The sequence below is a fragment of the Oncorhynchus clarkii genome, chromosome 18 (genome assembly GCF_045791955.1).
Source record: "Oncorhynchus clarkii lewisi isolate Uvic-CL-2024 chromosome 18, UVic_Ocla_1.0, whole genome shotgun sequence".
Taxonomy (NCBI): domain Eukaryota; kingdom Metazoa; phylum Chordata; class Actinopteri; order Salmoniformes; family Salmonidae; genus Oncorhynchus; species Oncorhynchus clarkii.
In genome coordinates this window covers 38,429,986-38,453,516 of record NC_092164.1, presented here as the reverse complement: position 1 = coordinate 38,453,516, position 23,531 = coordinate 38,429,986, and the positions used below count along the sequence as shown (strand labels likewise).

Genomic DNA, 23,531 nt, shown 5'->3' with positions numbered 1-23,531 from the left:
TAGACCTGGCAACCCTGCAGTAAACTAAGTGGGAAGAGTATCAAATAACCACTGACTATGATTTGATGCGGTTACATATTCGCGGCAAACGGGATACATCAACATTACCGGCGGCGGTGGATCTCCACAGCAACGCCGTGTGGTGTAGTGACGCCAACCAGGCGAATGGCAAGTAGGCGTAAGCTCCTTCCCAGGTCCGCGTGGGCGGCCCCGTGTGGTAGGGAGAGCGAAACACGACACCCCTAGAGAGGAAGGGGGGGGCTGGGGGTTGAGAATACGGAGTGAGTGGAAAAATAAAAGTCTGTAGAAAGAGAAAAAAAAACGTGGTTCCATACTCAGATTGAGAGTTTTTCATGCGATGTTTTGACTGCTGCAATGACGATGTGGAAGATTCGACCATTGCAACATTTTAATGCGGCTAAACTGATTAGCTAAAGAATTATAACAGTGCTATACAAGGCATTCCCCCACTATCAGCACGACGGACTCAAAGTTCAACGCCATTCAGTGCTGACGAGTGGGTTTATACCAAGCTAGAGCAACATTCGTCTCTACGGTTTGTGAAAAAGAAAATACAAAATAAAGTTAGGAGCTCAGAAGTAACTAGGGAACAGTAGGGGGCCTGGGGGGTTAGAGCGCATGAGAACAGAGGGGTTTAGGCTAAGCTTAGAAACGGAAAAGTTTTCAAGCCAGCGAGGAATTTTTCGATTTTAATTTGTCAAGAACAACGAAGGCTGGGTGTCCAATACCACGCGAACTAACAACCAAACGGGAAACTTTCTGAATTGACCAGAGTCACCATGAAAACCCCCGGGGACACGGGTAAGTTACGATAATGTTCGCGGACCAACTATTGTCCGAATGGAACTCTGTGTTCCTGTTGTTGTCCACTGGAAGTGCTTGATACTTTATGGCGCTCGACTGGCGGTTGTTATTGTTTCACGTAACAACACAATCACAACTGGATCATTTGGTAATGGCAAAATGATCAACTTGTAATTATGTACCCTTGTGTGATCGCAATGACCAATGGTTATCGTAAATAACTACTGATTTAAGCACTCTGCGTAATGAGACGTTGAAAAACCCAGACAGGCTAGGGCGCTAGGCTAATTAGCTAGCTGATTGCCGCAATTTCCTACTCGAGTCCAAGCAGAGCTAGCTAACTCGGCGTGGAAAGTTTGTAAAATAACCACGCAAAACCATTTGCTCACACCACTGTGTATTAGTTAGCAAACAGCTTACTGTATCGGTGTCTGATAGCTAAGTTTACTTGGCTATTATTCCAGCTAGTTAGCTAACCAACTCTCCAACTTCCACATTTGACTAGCTAGCTAACCAATTCCCCCCAAAATGGACATTTCTGGCGAGTAACATTTGGTGTTAGCTAACGTAACCCTGCTTACGCTATCAAACGGACACAGACCTGTTAATAAACAGTTTGTTTATTTGTTTAGTTCTCCATTACTTAGCTATTTACCAGGGTTGCTAGTTGGACATGCCAGGACACTCATTCGACATTTAACCACCGCTTTTCAACGTCATTTAATTATTTCCAGCACAAAATCAATGTCTACATAATGTGTGAACGGCACATTTCTACGTTTTGTAGAAACACATATAATGTAAAAAAATAAAATAAAAATTCTAGACGATTACATCAAAAGTTAAACCCAGATTCGCGATGACGTGGGGAAAAGAAATACCCACCCTCTGACTAAACGTTGCAGGTTTTGAAAATCACCTTTTTTCTTAACTTTTAATCCTACCCTGTGATGTCAGAGAAACATTTTTTGTAGGATCTTTATCTTTTTAAACCACATCATATAAACGTGCAATTTTCACATATGTAGTAGACACTGATATGGTGCTGGATATAATGAATGAGGTTGAATTCATATTTGTTTTTATTTAATTAGTTAAGAACAAATTCTTATTTACAATGACGGCCTAGGAACAGAGGGTTAACTGCCTTGTTCAGGGGCAGAACGACAGATTGTCAGCTCGGGGATTAGAAATAGCAACCTTTCGGTTACTGGCCCAAAGCTCTAACCACTAGGCTACCTGCCGTCCCAACTCAGGCACAACTTTTATAGGAGGGGGGGTCACTGTCTACTGGTGTCCTAGTAATTAGTTACCAGTGTACTTAGTAACGTTAGTACTTGCTGCCAGCACCTGCCCTCGCTGTAATGTTAACATAACTACGGGAAAGCAGTGCTCGTCGAATGACACTGTCTACCGGTGTCTGTTTCATCTCTTCTTCTTCTGTGGGGTTTATCGATGGTTGGCATCCAACGTTATGGTGCATTAACACCAATAGAAGTATAAAGAACGCCCGGAATTGCATTCCGCAATCACACTCTGAGTAGGTCTAGTTGGCAAGATCGATTCCCCTCTCTCTGGTTGAATAGAAATAAGTGCATTGCCAGCGAAATCATGTTCGCATGCATTAAACCATTAGCGGATTATTCCATTCCCCTCCCCCAGTCTCGGGTACACCCACACATGAAATAACTTATTTAGAGTATGGGACTGTTTTCCATACGAGTTGGCTCTATGTAGGTGTACCTTTTCCCCCACCTCATTTGAGCTACACCTCTCACTTGGGACATGGCTTACAGTTGGTCTCACACTTGCAAAAAAACATTTATGCTTGATCACACACTATTTTCCCATAAAATAGAATGCCCACATTTCTGAGTTGTCCTGTAGCGTCTAATGAGCCAGAAAATGTTGGGATTTAAATGAGGCCTATTTGGAATTCTAGGAGATGTTGCTTTATGTTTGCCACAACACAAACTCATCCTGTCACACAGCAAATATTACATGATATTTTGAGGAGTATGGACACCGGTTGCGAGGTATCCTACATACGGGATGTGGGAACTGGGAAGCTGAAGGGTCAATGTAAAATGGGGATTTTGTTTTCATACACCAAATGGTATTGTGGCCCTGGGCCTTCAGTCAGCACCCCACCCAGGATCCTCTAACATGCAGGAATCCAGGTATCTCTTACTCCTCTGAAAAGAGACATTGTGGGAGGAGCAGTTCTCCCCCCCCCCCCCCCGGGGCAGATTTAGTGTCCATAAGTAGTTTCATGGCGTTCACTCATCTGCACTCATTGGTTCAATTTGTTCCCGAATGTTTCAAATCTCGGGAATCCATCTTGTAGGCTAAGCCGCTGTCCTCCCACATCTTTGTGTAGCAACTCTGTTGTCTAATAACTGGATCGTTATGCTGTATGGGAGTTACTTTGTGCTACTCTTCATTAGTATTGTAATGGAGACTGATGCCAACATTCCAGGAAAATATCATTAGCATGAATTTGTTTCTAAATAGGCAATGGTATTCAGGCACGTATTTATGTTGTAGATTATAGAATGTCACATAGGCTTACATGGCTCTCGAATCCACATGATAGAGACTGAAGTCCAATGCATAGGCCTATAGTACATCTGTCTGTTCCATTCTGAACATTGCACGCTCCCAGCTGACTATGGCCCAGGTGAAACAGCTCAAAGGTGCCTTGGCATCTGTCAACAGCACTGGGATTCCAGTTCTATGGGTCACACTCCACACCGCATCCGACCAGGATGCAAGCAGTCTGGGCTGCTAGCTCCTAATTTTCCACTTGTGTTACTCATTATATCAACAATCCGCCACATGTGCGACGTCACAGCTGTAGCCGGGCACTTTTTGTTGTCTTCCCCAGTGTACGAAGTGAAAGGACCCATACACGAGGAATTAGCCTGCACAGGCCACTGCAAGTGACTGCTGGGGGTGCTCATGTTTGTCAGTGGGAATATTCAACATGGTTCCCGTCTGCATTTAAACGACATGAATGTCAGGAAAGCAAATTAGTAAGCATAGTGGGTTGAAATTGTCCTAGGCTATAAAAGAGAGGCTTTCTCAACAGCATATTCCCAACATGTTGACTAGGCCAAGCTGACCAAGTAATGGATCAATGTTATTGAAAACCCTTAATAAGCAGGTTATGATGGTGTCGTCAGATTGGAAACCTGCACCATCGCAAGTGAACTCCGTACTCTGACCCGTGATGACGGGAAGATAATTTTTTTTCCCTGGAAATGTGCTTTGGTTATTACCCCTATCGTGAGGAAAAGAAAGCACACCAGTCCCAGGTAATACTGGTAAAACAAAGGCACGCGCCATAGTTCATTACCCACTGAATACAGTAGACTATTTGTACTGCTACAGTAGGGTTGCTCCCCCACCCGGCTCCACGCTTGAAAGGCGCCTGCAGTGTAGATGAAACGCCAGGGTAGCCCAAGTGGAACCAAAAAATAGTCGGGCCGCTGAGCAGATAACATGTCAGGGTCTCTATCTGTGAACACCTGACAGGATGCAGAGGTTCCGGCTTCTTCACAAACTCCAAGAAGGAGCTTGATGTGACCAAACCAATTTAAGTCAACTTGGGTCCATTTTACTCTCGGTGATAAGCATATCTTTCTAGAATGACATGAATTCTTATGCTTATGTTTTGTGCTTTTCTCCCCCATTTGAAATCTGTTGAACAGACTGTTTTGTTTTTTTTGCTTTCAAATCTAGACATTTGGTCTTCAACTGACATTCCGAAGGTTTAAGTCTAGCCTAAATCAAACAGGCCTTATCAGTGAAAGATCAACTTTGTCCTGTACTATGACACAAGGTTTAAGGACAGATTATGTAGAAGGTTTTTAAAATCTTCAAAATCATTACCAAACCCCTAATCTAAAATGCAGAATTGAATATTTAGCATAGATATGCTAACTTTTCTCTTCTGAGCTGGAATGTTACCATCAATGCCGTTGGGCTTCACTTAATCAGATGGTACGGTTGTGTTAGTCACTGTGTCAAAGGGACTAAAATGTCTGACATATCAGTTACAAAGTATCATATTTGGTGTTTAACAGATCTGTACATGCAGTTTTTCTAGTAAAATGTTTTTAATGCGAAAGTACTGTTTGGACAAAATATTAACACATCACGTCATTCACCCATGGCCATCTGTGTCCCAGTGTTTAGCCAAGCTGTCAAAAGTGCAGGTTGCTCTGTCCTGTGGCTTGTGGACGGAGGGGAGCAGCCTGGGTGTTTTGTCTGCTCCAGCCCTGGGTTTGGTGGGAACCCTGAGGTTTTGTCTCGCCTGTGTCTGTCAGAACTCGCTCTGAATCCCTGCGGCTTTGGCTTTTCCACATGAGTGTGTGGTAGTGTGTTTTACTTCAAACTAATGTTTGTGTTAGTGGTGTACTCTGTGATATTCTAAAGTGCGTCTCCGTGAGCATGGGCGTGTGTGAAGGCTGAACTGGTGAGAACGCTGCGGTGTGGACCCCTCCTTTCTCACGCTACTTCACACAACATGACAACTTGCACCCGATTCTTCACCAGAGCAAGATCAAAGCAGGTAAGGTGTGAAGAAGGAGAAAGCTGAAGGGGAAGCCTGTTTACAGGCTGTGACAGAACAGAAGGGAATCTCAGCCCTGTTCCTGTTAGTCATCAAATGGTTCCACCTTATCAGGGGAGGTTTAAAACTCCTTCAGTGTGTCTGTTTTCCCCCTCTGTCTCCTCTCCAGTTGGTAAGCTTTACAGCCAGAGACCACAGCTCAGAGTTAAGTAAGCGGCACATTTGTTATTTTCCCTGACTCGACTGAGAACCCCCCCCCCCCCCCTTCTATCAGACTGATTGTACTTACAAGAGCTAGACTCAGGGTAATGAAGATTTACTCTGCATTTATGTGTTCTATGCTGAACACACACACACACTCTCACGCAACAGTTTATTACGGGGGCCGGACCCCCCACATACCAGTTAAAATGCTGACGTCTGTGTTGCATTACATACACAGACCCACTACACAGACACACGCAGCACACTCTCAATTCTCACGCTAGTGCTGATGTTGGTTGCCATCTTTGTGGTGACGCCACATTGACTCTCTCTTATATTTCTACGCACCCGATTTAGTCTGAGGAGGATCCAGTGCTAATGCAATAGGACTTGGATTTAACCGAATTAGGAAAATGTGAACACCGAGATGGTTAAAATGGCCTCCTCAGGCCCAGTGTTTTTGCATACATCCTATCATCAATCACAAACAAGTAGATGTGTTGCATGCCCCACTAAAATAAACCATGTAGCTTTCCTGAAGTTTCTGATTTGCGTACAGCCTACATTTAGGGCTGGCACAATGACCGTGTAACCGGCGGTTATGGGGGAAGACCTTCGTCAGATTAAAATACTTTCTTTTTTTTCGGGGAGGTGGATGGAACGAGCAGCTTACTGAATGAAGACAGGACGGCTGGACTTCGGTGCCAATGAGTTTGTTTCTGCTGAAACATGGACTCTACAACGTGACGCCGTTACACGTTGCAGTAAGCCTGTATGCAGGCTGCCTGAGACCGATCTGTGTAAACATCATTAATGATGCCCTGATATTGACAGCTGACTGTAGACGGGACGGCCGGGCTTTGGTGCCATTGAGTTTGTTTCTGCTGAAACATGGACTTTACAACGTGATAACATTACAGTTACCCCTATATGCAGGCTGCCTGAGACCGATTTGTGTAAACATCCTTAATGATGCCCTGATATTGATCACGGCAAATAAATTACAGCAAAATGCTTCCATATAACCTAATCTGTTGGGTATTAGTATCAAGTCAATTTGAAGCTAGTTCTAGATCATGAGAGGCCTGAGTGGAAGCACGGTGTACTGCCACCAAGACTCTACTATCACTAATGACTATGAAGACTTTTTTTTGTCTCTATGGAAATATGGAACATTTAAAGATGCGTTAGCCGTCAGTGAAGAGATTGGCAGCTTCAGTTCTGACTGATTTATCTCGTTCCCTTGGTTTGGTGGTTTATTCTGGGCTGTGGTGGAGGGAGCCCTGATGTCGACTGTGCGCTAATCTCACAGCTGGAGCCACCAAGTTGTCGTCAGCCGCTGTCTGTGGTTGTGGAGAGAAATGAAAGTAAAGACTGTCTGGAGACCTAACCTCAACACAGAACTTTGTAAAACTGGGCAATCTATCCGTTTCTCTGATTCTTCCTCCTGTTTCCAGCCCCCTTTCCACTGCGTTAACCCACCCTGACCACGTATTTTTTTATCGCTTGCATTTCCTTGATCTTCTGCTCTGTCTAGGCCTACGTCTTCATCTTTCTCTCACCGACTTTCTGAATGTCTCAATGTTAGCTCCTTGTCCTCTCTTCCATGTCACCTTTCTCACTCCCCCTCACTTTCTCCTGCTCTGTTTGCTGTTACTTTCCCAGAATCTCTCCCATCATCCTGCAAGTCTTGGTGTTTTTGCGAACTCACAAACTTGAGATTTCATACGTCTTTGAGTGAAGTTTGTTGCGTGTGCCGTCTGACGAATCGAAGAGACAGAATTGGCTTAGAAGAAGCCAGACACTGCTGCTGTCTACAGAGGCCAAAGTCCTGTCTGCCTCCAACAGAGCACAGGCCAGACCTCTAATCTGTGCTGCCTGGATGCATAGCCGCGGGAATATGTTTGGGGGTGGGGGTGCTGCGTTTTTTTTTTTTTGCAGACTTTGGGAGGAGGGGTGCAAGGGGGAAAAAACTTTGCCCGCCCTACAGACGGCTTTATAGGTCCGCTAATACAGAACTAGTAAAGGCCCAGTGCGCTACTTTTGGGAGATCTTTCTAAACAAAAACAAAATATTACATTTTTATTCCAATTTTATTTTTTCAGGGGGTGCAGCACCCTCAGTACCCCTACTTCCCACGGCTATGCCTGGATCCCCCTGAGTTCAGAAGATAACTTTTAGTGCACCCCCCTCCCTCCTTCACAGAATAAGAATCTGAAGACAGCCGGGAGATAAACTGTGTGCCTCAAATTATAGGACAAATAACAGGGGAGCAGGGGATAAGATATAACAGACTGAGATGAGCGAAGAGTTAAGACAGTGGAACTTACTTGCATTTCTCCCCATGGAGTGCTTGTGATCCCTAGTCTGCCACCAAATATCCCGCACCAGAAGCCAGGCCCCTGTAGCACCACCAGTGACTTGGGCCCAGACGACTGACTCTGTCTGTCACCCACAGGGGGCTGAAAGGACCAGCTGTGCGAACGGGCCGATCTGGGTCCACCCCACTGGGAGGCTGTCTGGACTGACCAGTCAGAACCCACTTTCAGACCACTGCCCTTTGGATAGACTCATTTCCAAGTCACAGCAAGGATGCTTGTCTATGAGGAAAAAGCCAAACAGCATGCCCCACTTTCCGTAGGCAGAGTTACTCTCTGGAGTAGTGGGGATTTAGACAACACATGGTCCTCTCACTTGGACATGACCTGATTTTGTCCAGGGGTCTTGCACATTACCCTGTTAGTACCATCCCAGAGCATGGAGGGAAAAGCCTGCGCTAAGCCCAGCTCACCCAACCGACCCCTCCATGTCCCCTCTGATCACTTCCAGGTCTTCTTCAGGTCACTGCCTCTACTCTCTACTCAGTCACATGGTTCACAGCGGGCTTAACGGTCGATGGGATGATAAAGCTTAGATTAAGGATGTGCAAATACCTCTCAAGTGGAATTTTTATTTATTTATATTCTACCATCCTCTTAACACTAGAACCGCTGGCCCTCGAGCCCCCCCCCTTCAAATTAATGAGCAGTCGTTCTGACTTACAACATTCTAACAGTGTAATTAATACATTTCATATATGCTATTGCAAAAATAATAATTTGCCTGTGTTTCTAAAGTTCTTTGGCAATATTGTATTTAAAAATAAATACAAAAGTTAAATAACACAATAGCATTTTCATTAGTATGTTACTGTAGGCTATATATATTTAAACAATAAGGCACGGGTGGGTGTGGTATATGGCCAATATAGCATGGCTAAGGGCTGTTCTTAGGCACGACGCATAGCTGAGTGCCTGGACAGAGCCCTTAGCCATGCTATATTGGCCATATACCACAAACCCCTAATGTGCCTTATTGCTATTATAAAATGGTTACCAACCTAATTAGAGCAGTAAAAAATAAATGATTTGTCATACCTGTGGTATGCCACGGCTGTCAGCCAATCAGCATTCAGGGCTCGAACCACCCAGTTTATAAATATATACAGTACCTGTTAGAAGTTTGGATACACCTACTCATTCAAGGGTTTTTATTTAATTTTTTACTATTTTATACATTGTTGAATAATAGTGAAGACATCAAAACTATGAAATAACACATATGGAATCATGTAGTAACCAAAAAAGTGTTAAAGAAATCAAAATATATGAGATTCTTCAAAGTAGACACCCTTTGCCTTGATGACTGCTTTGCACAAATAAAGTGTAAAATAAATTTAATTGGTGCAGTGCCATTGTTACAACTATGAAACAGAAAGCATATGTGTTGGAATGCGGTAAGAGCTTTTTGTTATAAAAAAAATATAATAACAGCCACCAAGAAATGTGCTATTTGACATGTGGTCAAATGATTACAACCTCATTCAGCCTAAACATCATTATAAGCGCCAAGTGTGCTTGATAAATACTGAAAATCAGCACAAAAGCAATAATGGCATCATAATGAATGTGTTGATTATGGCAGCAGTCAAACAAAGTCAATTATTGTCAGCTTGTCAGCCAAGTAAAGCATCTTCACGCAATAGCATCAGTTGGAGCATGCCACATAAACAACCAAAGCTGGTGGTGGCGTTTCATTTGATGGTGGCACGGCAGGCCCGGAATTTTGAGATTTTAGGGGCAAGGCTATTTGGCCTTCAAGAGGTGCCCAATCTGGCACCAAAATAGCCAATTTAAATATATTTTAAAAACACTAGCTAATCTGTTTTTAAAAATAACTTTAAAAAACGTATGTAGATAAATAATTTGCCTGTCAAAGTGTAGGTGATAAATGCATAATGGCTACGGCCTCACATGTCAGCATTGGTGTGGACATGAGGGAGGCGCCAGAAAATGTAGTCAGACTTTTCATTTTATATATATATATATATGCTTAACGCCAGTTAACTTCTAAAGGAATGATTCTGATGACATAAGCCCAGGGGCGTGGGCCGAATTGATTTGGTGGTTAGGGTTTGTAGTAGCAGCCGCAGTAGCACCCCGCATTGACCTACTGGTCACTCTTTGTTAGGAAAGAAAGGCCCGTGCCTGTTGCGCACAAAATCACACACCTTGCGGTATGAGCGGAGGCAGAAAACATGTTGAAACTATTTAACCATAAATGTAATTGTTTAAAACCTGGGTGTTTTTTGTTGTTGTCATTTTGTGAGGCATGTCTTACCTTGTTTCAAAGTAGATTAGTCAAATTCCAAACATAGGAATGTCAAGGGAATTTATTTTAGAAACACTTCCTCAAGTGCCATTGAAACCAGTAGGCTATTTCTCTCACTTTCTATTGGTTTTCAAATAACTTTATTTTGTTGTCCAGCAGCCATGGTCAATCCTAGTCATATTAGCAACACGTGCTAGTCGTTACATCTGTAGGTCTTCCCTCTTTTTCTAAATGTCTATTTTTTTAGTCTCTGTCGCATAAAACCGCTCGTATTTGCGGTGGGCTTTTTGAGAACCGCGTTTTCTCGCTAATTGTATTTTGGAACATTTGCGTGTGTCGCCTACTGCCGTGTGCGCATTTTTGTGCTTATAATGTGAAGAAGTAATAGTTTATCAACATTTCAAACTAAACGTTCTGATATGTTACATCGGACGACATCAAGTTTGCTTGATGTACAGTGGTTGTATGAGTTTGGGATCTATCGTCCCGCAATGTACCCAGAGTCTGTTTGGGATCTTTATTTTTTTTGTCATGTAACGACAAGCTGACCAATGGAATAGGTAGGCTAAGGGGGGGGGGGCCTAGTGCTTTTGCTGTCCGTTACTCATCTTGTTGGCTGAGGAAAAGTAAATGTGGACAGTTCTTCTAACATCAATGTGCACCCCGGGAATTCGATAAGAAAGACGCGCTTGTGCGTCCCAAAGTGTCTGTCTTGTACTTCGGAGCTGCGATGCCCGAGAATCGTGTCCTTCTCATGGCATTGCCTTATAAGGATTGAGATACCTGAGAGCGCAATGTAAGTGAGAGGTAGCTTCGGAGCACAACGATTGGCAGCCAGGAAATGGGAATTATAATTATTATATTCAGGCCAAGGGCATTAATGGCCAATTTGGCCACAAGACGTGGAATTGTTTTAGGGGGCCTTGCGGCCACACAAAGTTGCATCCACGGCCTTGTCGGGCGATGCCGGCAGGAAATTTGAGGCCTGCTCAGTGTGCACCGTTCAGGTTTGTATTTTGTTTTTGCGCGGAGGTGGCCTCTGGTGTAGGTTCAGGCTGAGGCTCAGAATCAGAAGAATAATCATCAGGGATGTCATGATTCGTTTCTTCCCTACCCTCTGAGCATTTTCATTTCGATTTTGTAGCACCTCTATAACTGAGCATCTGCATCCATTTGTCTTAGTCTTCTTGCCATTGTAAATGACGCACGCTCTCACTGTGTACTCCGAGAATACTGTTAAGGCTGCTTAGATTCAGTGGACTGATATAGGGTTCATACCATTTTAGAGATTATAAGTGGAGTAGGTCAATACAATAGAATGGCCTGTTCTTCATTCACAATTAGTGATTACATAATTACATCGTTCGCTTCTCCTCACTCTTCAACTCACCTATTCTCCCCCCTTTCCCCCATCATACTTTACTTCATTTATTTCATCTGTTATGTGTGAAATTTAGTTTTGGTTCCGTTTCGACGACTTGGCAGGTGTCTTCAACTTCCAGGAGAAGGGGAGCAGGCCCTACTGTTGGGAGGAGGAGGGGCAACGACATGCCATCCTAAAACTGGTTGTAACTCTAGTTCTATTTGTGATATTAAGATTCTAATAATGACCGTGTGTTATATAGACTTATTTAGGAAAATTAAAGGACGGAAGGGGGCATGACTTTACAAATGCCAGAGTAATACATTTTTTTAAATTCATGAAGTCCAAATGACTGCTTTAGCGTTTCTAGTGTTAAGGGTCAAGCTCGGTCAAGCAATTCCTACTCAAGTCTTCAAATTGGTTGAGGTTTACCAAAGATTATAACAAATACTTTATAGTGAATTATGAGTGTTGTATTAGTTGCTAATAATATACGCACAAATCAAGTTTATTATGGAGATCAACTCCATTTCCTAACCTCAGGTTTCCAAGACTAGTATTTAGGATGTCTGTCCCAGGGAACTATTGCTGAGCGTTGAGGGCCTGCACAGGCGTGCTCATAAACACTGGCTCTGTGTCCTCTCTGCACGGGACAAGGCCTGCACTCATACTCGACAGTCCTCACATAGCAGGAAAATTGGCGCAAACACGCGCCCTGTCTAACCATCTAAGGCTGATTTTTTTTTAAATCACAGCTTGCACTGCACGGAACTCTCCAAGACGCGTCTGGTTTCTGTCTGGGCAGAGTTGGCCGTCGCGCCCCGGGATCCATTACACCGTCGCAGTCCAGCCCCTACGACTGTCCAACCACCGTCATGCTCCAACTTAATTTCATCTCGGTGGCGTTGGCATTGGCAATTGTTGATGTAAAGATGAAGGTAACATATCGAGGGTCTGCCGTGTGGAGTCGCGTCTTTGTGACGGTACTGCCATGACAACACCACACAGCCCTGTCTTTTTTTTTGTTTTGGGCTGCTACATTGCTTGGGGTCTGGTGCACCTGCATGGTGGCTGCTGGATGCATAAACATCCCGGAGCTTAGTGCATAGGGGGCCAATCGCACACAGCAAACACAACCAATGTATAGCTTATTCCCTTTGCGCCTTATATCTTTGGAAAGGCCACACAGCCTAATATGCCTTTTTTTAAACATTTTTATAATGTACTTAAGAGCCAGAGAGAGATTTTCCGATCTCTCTTCTAGTCTCTTTCACAGTACTCTATGCTGATTTGAGTTTTTTATGCCTCCACTCTCTCTCTCTTTTGTAACAGTTGACTTCTAGAATCGGGAGAGGGGTGAAAGTTCATGTGGTGCACCTGCAGCTCTGACTGGCCTCTTTGATCTACATCGGGGTGTTTTTCCTGTCTGGGTCCTTAGCCCCTCCTACACTCGATCTGTTTTTTTCAGTCTTCTTCCTGGGTTTTTAAGTTACCCTTCCTTGTCTCACTATTAATGCTTCGCCCCGGGACTCTGACATTTTTTCATTTTATTTAACTAGGCAAGTCAGTTTAAGAACATTCTTATTTACAATGACAGCCTAGGAACAGTGGGTTCTGCCTTGTTCAGGGGCAGAACGACAGATTTACCTTGTCTGCTCGGGGATTCGATCTAGCAACCTTTAATGAGTTGGTGTTGATGGCAATGTCTTTAGGATATGGAGCTATTAGCCCTCAGGCTAGCATGAGTCAATGTTAGCATCCACCTTTTTTTTTAGCTACAAGACGTTTTAGCGCTTACCTTGTTTTTTTTATTTGTGTGTGTTCACCCTCTCAATGCACCGTGGCATGTCCCCATTGAAGTTCAATGGAGGGTAGTCCAGTGGTGATGGACTACTCACTCAGAGAACAAGTCCGTTCCCCCTCCTACCTCCCTCTGTGTCCAGGCAGCCGTCACTAGCAGACGGAGGCTGACCTTTTCCTCCAGCTAAATATAGAGCCAGCAAAGAATAGGAGGAAGGGAGGGAAAATGGGGGGGGGGGGATTGATGGAGGGAACAGGGTGAAAAAGAGGCGATGGAGCCCCTGGTCTCAGACCAGCAGGCGTTCAGGACAATGCACGAGATGACTATCTGTTATTTAAAGCTACTATTATAAACACATGACGTCATACGGCCGCTAACATCAAGTAGCCGTATTGAAATCCTCGTATGAAATATGGTTCTCGTTTAGAGATCGTATATTTCTGTTGGAAGGGAAATTAGGGTGCCTCGAATAATGGTCTCACACTCTTGTGGTAACCATAAAAATGCACTTTTTTGTCCCTACTCCTTCAGTTATTTCCTTTAGAGACCCAGTGGAAATGGTTGGACAACTGTTTATTCTTACTGACCTCATACACCTGATGTTCGTCGGATCATTATGGCCCCGCTACATGACTCTCCCAGGTATCAGCACACCACACATGGGAAGTGATGTGTGTTATTATGGCGCGTAACCAGGGTTGTGTTTATCCGTGTGTAATTCCTGTCATAGTTACTGTCACCCGCAGGATCAGCAGCAGTCCCACCAGGACCACTGGTAGTGAGCACAGCAGAGCAGGAGACGGGCTTGTAATGGCTGTTATGCTGTGTGTGTGTGTGTGAGCGCCCGCATCTGTCTAGAGAGGAGCAGCGTTGTGAGTGTCAGTGATTTGAGTTAAGAGATTTGTAGTATGTGACGGACACGACAGTGAATGTCGGCTAAGGGACAGCAGAGCAGGACCGCGACCTTTCATCAGTGAAACCACAGATGACAAGTTCTCTTTTCCTGTGATGCCTCCTTCTCTCGGTCCTCCCTCGCTCATTTAGTCTTTTACCACTTTGCCCCCCCCCCCCCCCCCCCCCCAAACACTCTGAACTTTAGATACCTTTTTTTAATTGAATTACAGTTTTATGTTCAGTGTGTTTCTGGTGTTTTATTTATAGAGCTAAAATGTCCTGTTGCTAGGCAATGGTGTCAGAGGGAGCGAGGGAAAGAAAGGGATGGCAGCGCGGAGGGGAAAGGCGCACTCCATGTGAAAACTGAATGACAAACAAGAAGAGGCCATGAGTCAGCACTGACGCACTCTGTGGGCATTGCTGCTATTTGTATGTGTGAGCACTCTTCTCCCACGCATGCACCCACTTTACCTTTTCTGGACATGTGTGTGTGTTTGTTCAGTTTGTTCACTCGCTCTCATTTTATATGCCCCTGCCGGGCTTTACATGTGCTTTGCCACCAGCTTCCCAGCATCTGCCCAAGTGGCACAGACGCTAAAGTGCCGCCATTGATCTGGCCGCTCTTGTCGTCGTTGTGGGAATTATACGCTTATGCTTTAGGAGCTGTGAAGCGTCGGCTTGCCATCAGAACCATTCACTGTTCTGTCCAATTCAGACGAGACAATTGAAGTAGTTCAACGGTTTAGCCTGTTATCCCTATCCAATTACTTTGTGTGAGTCACGTGTCATAGGCTTTTATCTGGGCCACTCGCAAAATCGAATCTTCCTTCCTTCATACAAAGTTTTTTTTTTTGTGTGTGTGACAAAGGGCATCGAAGTCCCTCAGGTGCAGCAGCATTTGACCTGGAATGAAGGTTTATAGTGACAATTGTGGACTTTGGCTCAACAGGTGGTTCAGTGGGGCAATAGGGTACCAGTTGTCGGTATTGCTGTTTGTGTTCTTATCTCAGTGTTTACTCTAGTATTCTAGATATGATGTCCTTCTGTTTTCTATTATAACATAAATGCCTCTGGTATGTACGCCGTGGTGTGGTTTTATCTGTTGCGCTGTGCCCATGTGGTTCTCCGAGGGCGATTTCTCGGCCTGCTTCCTAGAGCACATCTGTTCCTAATGAGGTGTGTGTGTGTGTGTGTGTGTTTGTGTGCGGGGGGGGGGGGTGGGGGTGTGTGTGTATGTCTCTGCCTGGCCTTGTGTTGAAGTGGTGTTGAGTCTTTAAGCACAACCTACATCTCTAAAACACATACTTGCGCTCCCTGTTCTCACGTGTGTCTAATGCTCGTTATAACTTTTATTTTGTCTTCATACTCAAGGCCGTTTTGATTAACGATAAACATGGAACTGATACGAAAGCACCAGGCCTGTACAGCTTGGATTTTAAACTCAAACAAAGTTAACCGCCCCAAAAAAACAAAACATTTTGGGGGGTTTGAACACTGATCCCCCAGTACAGCTCTGTAAGACTTTTTTTATCCAAGGTGACTCGGTCAATAATCTACATGTGACCTGTCACCTGGAGATCAAACCCACGACTCACAAGCCCTTTGTCGACTCTCCACTACCAGCCTTTCCCTGTTGCCTTTGTTCTTCGCTCCTTCATCCCCAGCATTTGAACACTACACCTCCATATAACCCCCTTTCCCCTCCTCCCCCCCTCCCCAGGGTTTGCCTTCCCCGACTGGGCCTACAAACCCGAGTCGAGCCCCGGCTCGCGACAGATTCAGCTCTGGTGCTTCATCCTGGAGCTGCTGCGGAAGGAGGAGTACCATGAAGTCATCGCTTGGCAGGGCGACTACGGAGAGTTTGTCATCAAGGACCCCGAAGAGGTGGCCCGACTGTGGGGTGCCCGCAAGTGCAAACCGCAGATGAACTACGACAAGCTGAGCAGAGCGCTTAGGTAAGAAAGGGGAACAACTATCGACTCGACTTAGGGATTCTGGGTATTGTAGGATGAAGAAATGAAGTAAACGGGTCTCTCTTGCAAAATAGATTTAATCTAAGTGTAACAAACCTATGTAAATACAGACCTGAAGTGGGGGGAATCTGTAGTCATAGTGGGCTACAGTGTGTTTAACCTTTTACTCCAGCCTAGCTCTAACGCACCGGACTCAACTAATAGCTGTTATTAGAAGACTGTTTTTAGCTGATTTAAGACGGGCCAGAACAATGAGAGCTCTGGAGTCCCACCCCCCCCTGTTTGTTTTTCAAAGAGAAAGGGAGGAGGACAGAGGAGAAAGTGGGAGCACGGTTCATCACGACTTGTTGATCTCGGATGTACGTCAAGGTCCCTCGTTTTAACGTGACCGCTCATTTAGACAACCTTGTCTTTAGAAACACACGCTGCAGAGCACACGTGGGAAGCCGAGAGCTTTTATTTAGTCCGCAGTCTGTTCTCGCTCTCTTTTTTTCGCTCACTCAATTTCACACACACATACACACACACCACACGCATATCTCTGGCTGCCACACACTGGCTTGTCAGCGTCACCTTCATGTCGTAGGTTGGTGTGGGTCAGATAGTGCTCATCCTACCGATAACTCGTCACAGCTGCTTTCTCTGCCAGTCCTCCTCCATCCCATCTGCGCCTTGTCGGTTTGTTTCTATGGTGTACCAGTCTCCTCGACCGGTCTGACCTAACGTCTATAGTACTTTCTTCTGTCATAAAACTCTGCAATGAAAGGAGCTTTTTAAATTCTGAAGTAATTGAAACATGGCAATGTTCTTCCCTCATTAGGGTTTAGGATTGGATTAGGGGCTGCTTGGGCTGCGAAGTGTGTGTGTGTGTTAGTGTTTAGAATGTACTTTAAAGCTGTGTCAGAGGCAGTAGTAATGTTAGCTCTTTGTTTGAAGTGAGTTCAATTGTTCTTCAAAGCACCGTAGAGCAAGCTTGAGCCCTTGTTTGTCCGCATGTTTCTCCCAGCTCTCTCTGCTTGCGTTTGTGTGTGTGTGTGTGTGTGTGCTTGCGTGTGTCAACTCCAGTAAAGTCATTCACCGTATCACGTGTGTGTGTGTGTGTGTGTGTCTTCCTGGCCTTTCCCCCACGTGTTCGAGTGCTCTCTCTCTCTGCGCCTGTGAACATTTACGTTCCAGTCCAAACCTGTCTCCACTTCACATCTATATCAAAGTAAGCACTAGGAAGCCTCCTACTATTACTGCCATTTAGCGTGTGTAGGTGGGAGCCCTCTAGTCATAGTGGTAGCCGCTGCAATCGGGAGAGGCCCTTCATCCATTGAGTCCTCACTGTGCCGGCGCGAGAGGTTCAGCAGTGAGACGAGCTAGAGCTAGCTAGCTACCTTTGGTTCACCGGCCACAATGGCTGAGGACTTCCTTCCACTCCTAGTGCAACTGAAGTCCATGCATGTTCATTTGGCCATTGTTTGTAAAGGTTTGTCTCATTGAGGTGAAACATCCTACTATTCTCAAATCAAATCAAATCAAATTTTATTTGTCACATACACATGGTTAGCAGATGTTAATGCGAGTGTAGCGAAATGCTTGTGTGTGTGTGTGTGCGCTCATTACGTTTCGTATTGTCATGGTTACCGCACCTAATGATACCCTTAGATCAGGGCCCTCCAACCCAGTTGCTGGAGAGCTACCGTCCTGTAGGTTTTCACTCCAACCCTCATCGAGCCCACCTGATTGCAGTCGTCTGGTTGATAAGCTGAACCAGGTTGGAGGAGGGTAACTCTGTAGGAAACAGGGTTGGAAACCCTTGCCTTAGATAAATAGCAATACAATTACATTGTAATACAATTACATAGTAATGCATTATCTATGTCTTTTTTTGGGGGGTGTTCTGCGTATCACACTCAGTAGGACCACATAATGTGGTGTCTTTGTGTGCCATCAAATGTATTTCATCCTTATTTAACCGTGCAAATTGAACAAATAGCGAGTAACCGTGTAAACATTGACCCTGCAGATATTACTACAACAAGAGAATCCTCCACAAGACCAAAGGGAAGAGGTTCACCTACAAGTTCAACTTCAACAAGCTGGTGCTGGTCAACTACCCCTTCATCGACATGGGCTCTGGTCAGTACTCTGTCTCTAGTCTGGTTGAAAATCCACCGGGAGACCATCACTGGCACAGTTTTAAAGATACTATAGATGAATACGTTGTAAATGTCCATCATTTGGAAGTCTTAAAGCACTTCCACAAAGTCCTCATATGCATTTACTGACGTCTGATCGTTGGGAGATTTGATTTCTGTATCTGTCCAGTCATAAACGTTTTAAAGGCTAGCTACGCCAATACAGAGCCCTAATGTGCCCGAGAGCCTAACACGTACTAGCGCCATTTTGTTGTGGAAGCGGCTACAATGACTGACAGGTAATGACGTGGACTAAATGCTTAAAATACTCTTCCATCTCCCATCAGGTTTATGTAGTGGAGCGATGTTTGCATATTGCATATTTGTTTATATGCTTCATATCAAGTGTTTCCTCTTTTTTTTAAGGCCCCGGGGCAGTAATCACAGCCACACAGTGTAAATAGGGCACACTTGAAGCCTGATACCACGTGACATAGCTTTTGCATGGAGTTTTTATTATACTCCCTATGTGATGTGGTCTGGGTTTTGACATGTTTTGATATAGTGGTCACACACACCCATGCCTCTCCGACGTTAACTCACTCAGCGGTTTTAGGAAAATGGAGCTACCCGACTCGTGTTTGTGATGGCAAAAAGAATGACTTTCCAATATTTAATTTTGGCACGGGCGAGGATGCCAAGAACTTGTTGTGCGCCACAATTTGGTATCGCAGGGCAGAAAAGGGGAATGTAACACGTGAGCAGTGGGTTTTCTCTCTCTGTCTCGGTCTGTGATTCTGTGTACAGTAACTTTTACTCTCACTCATCTGCTTTTTCTGACTTGGTTTCACTTTGACTCTGATTCTCCTTCTGTCACCCATTGCCTCACACTAACTGCTCGCTCTCTGTCTCTGTCTCTCTTTCATTCCTACCCTCTAACTCACTTGTCCTGTTCTCTGTCTACAGGTAGGGGAGTCCCCCAGAGCGCCCCTCCCGTGCCGACCGGGGGCAGCCACTTCCGCTTCCCCCCCTCCACCCCGTCCGAGGTGCTCTCCCCCAATGAGGACCTGCGCAGCCCGGGCGTGTTCAGCAGCGTGGCCCGCCGTATGGGCCGCGGCTCTGTCTCCGACTGCAGCGATGGCACCTCCACCAATTCTGAGCTGGAGGAAGGCGTGGGGGGTGAAGATCGTGGCGGCGTGGGCCCCGAACGGGCGTTCCGCGGCCTCCTCCACCCCCGCCTCTCCCATGACTCGCTGTTTCGTGCTTATGGGGGACCCGGCGGGCTAGGCCGTCCCCCGCCCGGCCACAGGGTCCACGGTGACCCCATGTCTCCGTTCCCTGTGTCCCCACTGCCGGGCCCTGGGGGCCTCATGGGGTCCACTCTGTCCCCAGCCCTGTCCATGACCCCTGGCTCCCACCTGCCCTACACCCCGTCCCCCTCCCTCAGCCCCATGCTGGGCTCCCACTTCTCCTTCAACCCGGACGACATGAAGCGCTACCTGCAGGCCCACCACCAGAGTGTCTACAACTACCACCTCAGCCCCAGAGCCTTCTTCCACTACCCCAACATCGTGGTCCCCCAGCCCCACAGGCCTTCTGCCGCCCCTGACAAGCCCATAACAGCCCACCACCATGCCCCGCCCATGCCCCACTCCCATTCGCTGCACCACCATCAAGGGGAAGAGCAGCACCCCTCGCCCTTCAAGTTCAAGCTGCAGCCGCCTCCACTGGGGCGTAAACAGAGGGACTGCTCCGCCTCCTCTACCGGTGGGTCCTCCTCCAGCCTAGGCTCCTCCTACGCTGCTTTAGGGCTGCTCTCTAACTCCTCCTCAGTGGGCCCTCCCAAAATCAAGGTGAGCCAATCACTAACCAGAATCAAGGTTCGCCTGACTAACCCCTAGTTTAATGTAAAAAGAGATGTGCTCATCAATGACTCCTCTGTTGACTCTTGTTGTCTAGGTGGAGCCCGTCTCCGACATTGAGTCCGATGAGGAGGTGGAGGTGACCGACATCAGCGAGGAGGACGAGCTGCTCGACGACTACGAGGGCGACGTCTTCACCCCCCCTCATCCCACCAACGGAACCGCCCCTACCGCCATTACCAACCTGGGTGCCATCGCCGCTGACGACCTGGATGAGGATGTGTTCAAGACCCCCGCCGCCCCTCCCATGGGCCCTCTGACTCCTTCCCTGCTGGGCCTCAAGAGCGAGCCAGGCCAGGGACCTCCCATCAGCCCCGGCGGCACCCTCTGTATCCCCCTCAAGCTGCGCTTCAAACGCCGCTGGAGCGAGGACCAGAAGATGGAGGCCTATGGCGAGCGCGAGGAGGCCGAGGATAAGAAAGTGCGGGCGGAGAAGGAGGTGGTGGAGGAGCCGGCAAGGAGGGAGTCAGAGAATGGGGAGGGGCCAAGGAGAAGCCCGTCCATGAGTCTGGGGGCTCCTCCGGCCCAGCGCAGGGCCAGCTCCGAGCTGCAGAGAGCCACAGCCCAGCTGTCTCTGGAGAACCACGGAGCATGTTGAGGCAGGGATACACACACACACAGAGAGAGAGAGACGATCTCATGCCCATACCTACATACACACTCACTCATATAACCAAGCTTACGCATATACACAAGTGCCTGTGCGGAAGGCTTTTTTTACTCTCATTTTGAACTGATTTAATAGTGAACATTAACACACAGCTCAACATGCTGTGACTGAGAAACTAAGGCTGGCCATTAGATATCCCCTCTAAACGGGCCTAGTTCCAGGATCCATCCCTTAGACCTGTACGCTGCCTTAAGGTGCCTCCATCTCCCCTCAACATCTCCTCCCAGTAACGCCCTTAGCTCCTTAGCCTTTCATGTTGCATCAAAACAGATGGGAAAGAGTCCCTTTAGACCCACTCTCCCAGAAGGACCTTAATATTGCTGACACTGGGGGGGGATGACATCACGACAATGCCTTCTACCTTCAACAGACTTGAAAAGAGATTACAGAAGTGCTTGTCTTGACGGGGACCACCTACCAACTCTTGTCAACTGTTCCATCACCTTTTATGACTGGGAAGGGATCTCAGGATTCAAAACAGAGACCTCCTTGTCCGCGTATGTCTAATCAAGACCTTCGACAGGGACTGACTTAAGACTGAATTTGTCTGAGTGAGCCCTCCTTTTCACCAGACGCTCTTTGATAATCGTCTCTCCCCAGACTTGAGCATAGGGACAAAAACCATAATGGCGTGCAGATCTATAGAGGACGTGGACGGACGGACTGACTGGAGACCCCCCCCCCTTGTCTCTTATGGCCTTCCTGTCACTCAAGTGTTGATTGACACCTACCATGGCAACAATGCAGTACCCAACCCAACCAGGCCTTAATGGACAGCTTTTGGGGACCCTACAAGACTTTTGCACAATCTTATAAGAAGAGCGGATCGAGGAAATGGGTAGTTAGTCCGCGCTTGAAATGGTGTTGAAATATTATCTTAAAGGTCTCCTTTCCCCTCGTTTAAGCCGCTCCTGTTTCTCCCATAGAGGGTGCCTCAAAAAAAAAACAAAAAAAAGGACCGTATTTGGGGAGATGCGGTGGGGCATCTGCAGTGAACGGAGGGTTAGAAGTACCTCTGTATATACAATGTTCTTGAACCGAGACTGAAATTAATAGATTTTCCCCTCCCGCCCCAAGAAAGTATACCATGAATGCGAGTACCGAGGTGATATCAGGCAACTTCACAAAGCCTTTTTAGTGACATTTGAACTTTGCCCGTTTTAATGAACAAACCGGACAAATTGAGATTGTGCCTTTTTTTTTAAACTGACAGGTGACTTAAAGGAATTACCCCTGCCAAATAATGTGCTCACACTCTCCCACACACAGACACAATGTTGTTCCCTGGCGTTCACACTCGTGTAAAAAAAAAAAATCTAATTGTTAACTCACATGGTACCTCCCCACAAACACACACACACACTTCTGTAGAAGCCTCAAGAGCATACCGTACTGAAATGAGTTGGTGTGGCGTGGGAACAGACCGCATACACTGATTGCCACTTTGCCTTATTTGTTTTATACCATTTAAGAAACAGATGCTGAATAACTTAAACCAATACTACACATATTTTATTTAAATATATTAAATACAAATGTTATATTTCCAAAAAACGTATAATTTGATTATGAATCAGGAATTGTAATGGTAACTATATGTTGGGCATATATGAGGGAGCCCTCTTCTCTCCTTGCCCCTCTTGACTGTGGAACTGCATTGGAAAGGGTCCTTGTGCAAGAGGAATCGGAACACGGTTCTGTTTGTACTGTAAAAACAAGTATTCTGTTTAGGGGTTGAAGGATGGTGAGTGTAAAGGGACAGTAAATGAACAAATAATGGAGAAATGTTAGATCTTGGACCCTGAACCTCAGCTTTTACGACCAGGCTCACCCCTTCTCGACACCCCAAATGCTCCTGGGAACACAGGGACTAGGAGCCTTTTGAGGTCTACTGAACCTGCCTTTTGTCTTGGACCATGAACTATACTAGGAGAATGCATCAGCAACACTCCACCACCTGTGTGTACACATGTGAGGTAGACCTGGTCTGCTGGGAGGGGTGGAAATGCGTAAATGCGGCTAACCTAGAGTAAAAGGAAGGTGACATCAATAGCGACATGATTTCCCACCCCCGTTCTAGTCCCTCTGGCTTTGTAGACGCTTAACCAGAGAAACCACCACCGCCCAAGCAGGATATGACATCACAAAACCTCGGAGAGGGACTTCCCGTAATCTGAGAAGACGCTTTGCAGGTGCCATCTACTGTGTATATGCCCCTCCAGCTGGGTAACATAACAAGATCCAGGCCAAAATAAGACTTGCCCAGAGTTTGTTCATAGCGCTAGTGTGGCGTGAGTGGGTGTCTAAGCAGCTGTTGGTGTTGCCTTAAGGCGTCCGCATGCTTCCCAGCAGAAACCGTTCAGAAGAGTTTGTGGATTTATTATGCTAACATTTTGTTACATATTGGACTTCGGTAAGGTTTTTTCGGCTGTTTGGGCACATTATATTTTTTCTAGAAGGAAACCGACGTCAGTAGCTGAAGTCTATGCCCCTTCGGTGATTGGTCAACAGTATGGATTCATCAATAAAG

General features: G+C 46.1%; 1 protein-coding gene across 1 annotated transcript; it reads left to right on the top strand.

Moving 5' to 3' along the window:
- Nucleotides 1-229: 229 nt before the first annotated feature.
- Nucleotides 230-22,316, top strand: LOC139373446 (ETS domain-containing transcription factor ERF-like). Its single transcript, XM_071113940.1, has 5 exons — nt 230-822; nt 16,034-16,268; nt 18,298-18,410; nt 19,376-20,262; nt 20,369-22,316. The coding sequence occupies exons 1-5, from the start codon at nt 801-803 to the stop codon at nt 20,927-20,929; spliced, it is 1,818 nt and encodes a 605-aa protein (XP_070970041.1). The 5' UTR covers nt 230-800; the 3' UTR covers nt 20,930-22,316.
- Nucleotides 22,317-23,531: the final 1,215 nt, after the last annotated feature.

Coding starts and splice junctions, on each gene's coding strand:
- LOC139373446 (XM_071113940.1), top strand. CDS start 801: ATGAAAACCCCCGGGGACACGG. Junction 16,269..18,297: donor AAGCTGAGCAGAGCGCTTAG/GTAAGAAAGGGG, acceptor TTGACCCTGCAG/ATATTACTACAACAAGAGAA. Junction 18,411..19,375: donor CTTCATCGACATGGGCTCTG/GTCAGTACTCTG, acceptor CTCTGTCTACAG/GTAGGGGAGTCCCCCAGAGC.